The sequence below is a fragment of the Humulus lupulus genome, chromosome 3 (genome assembly GCF_963169125.1).
Source record: "Humulus lupulus chromosome 3, drHumLupu1.1, whole genome shotgun sequence".
NCBI lineage: Eukaryota > Viridiplantae > Streptophyta > Magnoliopsida > Rosales > Cannabaceae > Humulus > Humulus lupulus.
The window spans coordinates 37,593,173-37,596,946 of NC_084795.1; the positions used below are offsets into that span (position 1 = coordinate 37,593,173).

The following is a 3,774-nucleotide window of genomic DNA, read 5'->3' on the forward strand; positions in this document are numbered from 1 at the left end:
GGTATCGACCATGCTAGCTAAGAAACTTATGCATCCCCCCTACAATAGGTCTCTAGCTCTAAGTAATGATATCATAGGTATACGAGGTCCATGCACAGTGCCAACGAATACAAAGGGGTCCTCACCCTCAGGCTCAAAGGTTACCATTTTCTTCTTGCAATCTATCTTCGCCCCATACTTCTCTAGCCAATCCAAACCCAGAATTATATCAAAATCTATCATCACCAATTCCACCAAATCAACTAATAATTCCCTGCCATCCACTGTAGCTGGTAGTGATCTAATCCATCTCTTGGAAACCACTAACTCCCCAGTAGACAACATAGTACCAAACCCCACAAGATAGAAGTCACATGGTCTACACAATCCATATATGATCCTACTAGCAACAAAAGAGTGCGTAGCACCCGAATAAATCAAAACACTATAGAAGGTTCCAGCACTAGAAAGCTGACCTGTTACTACCGAGGGACTAGCCTCAACCTCTTCCTAGATCAAGGTGAACACCAGAGCTGGCGTTAATCTATCAACCTTCTTTGGCTCCTCCTTTCTGGCTCACTGGAAGTCTTTCTTCAGGTGCCCTACACTACCACAAACAAAGCAGGCTTTTGCCCGACATTCCCCAATATGGCGTCTCCTGGACCTAGCACACTCTGGGAATGCTCTCCAGGTCTCACTACAACTTTGGCGGCTCATCTAATGCCTAGTGGCGTCCTATCTGGCCCTAAAGCTTAAACTGTGTCCAGAGTCTTCCTCTTCTGATCACTGGGGCCAGATATGAATAAGGTTCAAGACCCTAAGACTAAACATGATTATGATTATGTATGTGATTGTTTGATTAAGCATGCTGAATGCTCTGTGTTTGGGTAATTGATTAAATGATATATGCTTGTCTGCATTTTTTTAATTGAAAACACTTGACTTATAAGTTAAGAACGGGAATAGTGTGCTGAGCGCTGGTCGAAAAGCATTGATTCATAAGTCATGGGCGGCAATACCGCGCTGAGTGCTGGTCGATATGGTTAGGCTAATCAGGAGCGCATTATACGCTAGTCTGAACCAATGGTCGTGGAAAAGTCAGCTCTAGGTACACTGGCCCAGCTCCAAGGCTAGTTATATAGACGACAGGGAATGTGCCCCTGGATGACTTATTAGTCTCATATCCTAGGGCTAGGCCCCGGACTTGACTTATAAGTCAAGAATGGCTTTAGCGCGCTGGTTGATATGGTTACACCTAATCAGGAGCACATTATACACTTGTCCAACCTAGTGGTTGTGGAAAACTCAGCGCCAATGCTTAGCCAGCTCCAAGGATGGTTATACAGAGGTTAGGGAAAATGGCCCCGAGGACACTCATTAGTCCCATACCCTAGGGCGCTGAGCCCCAGTATGATTCATTAATAATGTATTTCGGGCAACGGACCCCAGTATGATTCATTAATCATTTAGTTTGGGCGACGGGCCCCAGTATGATTCATTATTCTTGTATTTTGGGCAACACGCCCCAATATGATTCATTAATCATGTAATTAGGGCTACTGGAGCCCATATGATGTTGTAGTCATTTATATAAATGATATGCATGCATGAGTAGGGTATTACTGCTAGGCATGTTTATTATGATTTGGTAACCTGTTATTAACTTCTTATTAGCATGTTTAAGTTTTCTTCTTGAGCCTTGGCTCATGGGTGCTATGTGGTGCAGGTATGGGGAAAATGAAGCTGGAGCATCTATGAGTTGAAGAGCTTCGGTGACGATGTGTACATATGCGACTGCTTGACCACCACGACCGAGGTTTCTAAGAGGAACTAGGGTTAAACCCTATTTAGCCGCTTAGGTCGGTTGGCTGTAACTTTTCAATTGTAATTAACCTTTTTAAATGTTAGTTTGGGATCCCATGTATGGAAGTAAACGTTTTAGTTAAACGGTTATATCTTTTGACCAAATTTTTTAACCCTAAACCATTAATCATGCTTAGAAACAAGGTTATGGCCAAATGACTCGTTTAGTGAGTCTACCATTATTTAAAATACACAGTGTAATGATTCTTGGCTTTTAAGGGAATTACAGTAAGGTTTAGACAATCAACTTTAAAACAGAAGGCGGAGAATAGTTCACCTACAAAGGAGAAGTTTCTCAAACTCACATACCATTAGTCACACCTCTCAAAGCTCAATGGTTGATTTGTAGCAGTTGTCAGGTGTTTCTAGCCAACGTAGTGGTCAAATCACGAGAGACGCAACTCAAACCAAAAGATGTACATATTGTATGCGAATTTCCTGAGGTGTTTCCAGAAGATCTACAGGGATTACCTCCAAGCAGGGAAATTGAGTTCGAAATATAGTTGGCACCAGAGACGACACCAATCTCGAAAGCTCCCTATAGAATAACACCTACCCATTTAAAAGAGTTAAGGATGCAACTACAAGAGTTTTTAGACAAGGGTTTCATCCGACCCACCTATTCGCCTTGGGGAGCACCACTGCTTTTTGTCAAGAAGAAGGGCGAGAGCATGAGGATGTTCATCGACTATCGAGAACTAAATATTATGACGATCAAGAACAGATATCATTTGCCCCTTTTAGACGATATTTTTGATCAACTACAAGGGTCTATAGTGTTCTTGAAGATCGATTTGCGGTCAAGGTATCACCAGCTAAGAGTACGAGAAGAAGATATTCCAAAGTTCGCTTTTTAGACTAGATATGGACACTACGCGTTTTTAGTAATGTCTTTTAGCTTAACGAACGCACTAGCCGCGTTCATGGATCTTATGAACCAAGTATTTAAGGAATATTTGGATAAGTTCGTTGTGGTGTTCATAAACGATATATTAATCTACTCAAAGATGAAAGCCGAGTATGAAAAGCACCTGCGAATAATGTTGAAACGACTCAAAAATCATCAACTATATGCTAAGATTAAGGAATGTTAATTCTGGCTAGAGAAGGTGGCATTTATAAAACACATTGTGTCTAAAAATAGCGTAGAAGTAGATCTAGCCAAGATTGAAGCAGTGAAGGACTGGCCAAAACCTAAGAGCGCCATTGAGGTGAGGAGCTTTCTGAGCTTGGCGGGATACTACAGACGATTTGTTGAAGGGTTCTCCAAAATAGCTACACACTTAACAAATATAACAAGGAAGCAACAGAAGTTCACATGGACAAAGAACTGTGAAGAAAGCTTTCAAACATTAAAGGACAAGCTCATATCAGCCCTAGTTTTGTGTGTCCCATATGATAAAGGCAAGTTTGTAGTATATTGTGATGTGTCAAAACAAGGTCTTGGATGCGACTTGATGCAAGATGAGAAAGTGAACTCATACGCCTTGAGACAGCTAAAGGAGCACGAGTAGCGATACTTGACCAATGACTTGGAATTAGCAGTCGTGGTATTCGCTCTAAAGATTTGGAGGCACTGTCTGTACGGGGAGAAGTGTGATATCTATACGGACCATAGGAGTTAAAGTACTTCTTTATGCAAAATGAGCTCAATATGAGGCAATAGAGATGGCTTGAGCTAGTTAAGGACTATGATTGTGAGATTTTGTATCATCCAGGAAAGGCTAAAGTCGTGGCAGACGCACTTTGTAGATGGAGTTACGAAAGCGTATCGACACTTAGGGGGATAGCATAACCCTTAAAAAATGATATAAAGAAGTTCGGAATTGAGTTAATAACTGGAAAACTAGATGACCTGACAATCATGTAAACACTGATGGAGGAAATTAAGGAGAAACAAAAAGAGGATGAGTTTCTTCTTAAGAAGAGGGC

General features: G+C 41.5%; 1 protein-coding gene across 1 annotated transcript; it reads left to right on the plus strand.

Annotated features, from left to right (window-relative positions):
* Window positions 1-2,513: 2,513 nt before the first annotated feature.
* Window positions 2,514-3,356, plus strand: LOC133823935 (uncharacterized mitochondrial protein AtMg00860-like). The gene is made up of 3 exons (XM_062256787.1): window positions 2,514-2,647; window positions 2,741-2,860; window positions 2,987-3,356. The coding sequence occupies exons 1-3, from the start codon at window positions 2,514-2,516 to the stop codon at window positions 3,354-3,356; spliced, it is 624 nt and encodes a 207-aa protein (XP_062112771.1).
* Window positions 3,357-3,774: the final 418 nt, after the last annotated feature.

Bases quoted from the DNA above. Each gene is read 5' to 3' on its own strand.
- LOC133823935 (XM_062256787.1), top strand. From the start codon at position 2,514: ATGAGGATGTTCATCGACTATCGAGAACTAAATATTATGACGATCAAG. The intron at 2,648-2,740 runs GTATCACCAGCT...AATGTCTTTTAG, and splicing joins AAGATCGATTTGCGGTCAAG to CTTAACGAACGCACTAGCCG. The intron at 2,861-2,986 runs GTATGAAAAGCA...GTCTAAAAATAG, and splicing joins TACTCAAAGATGAAAGCCGA to CGTAGAAGTAGATCTAGCCA.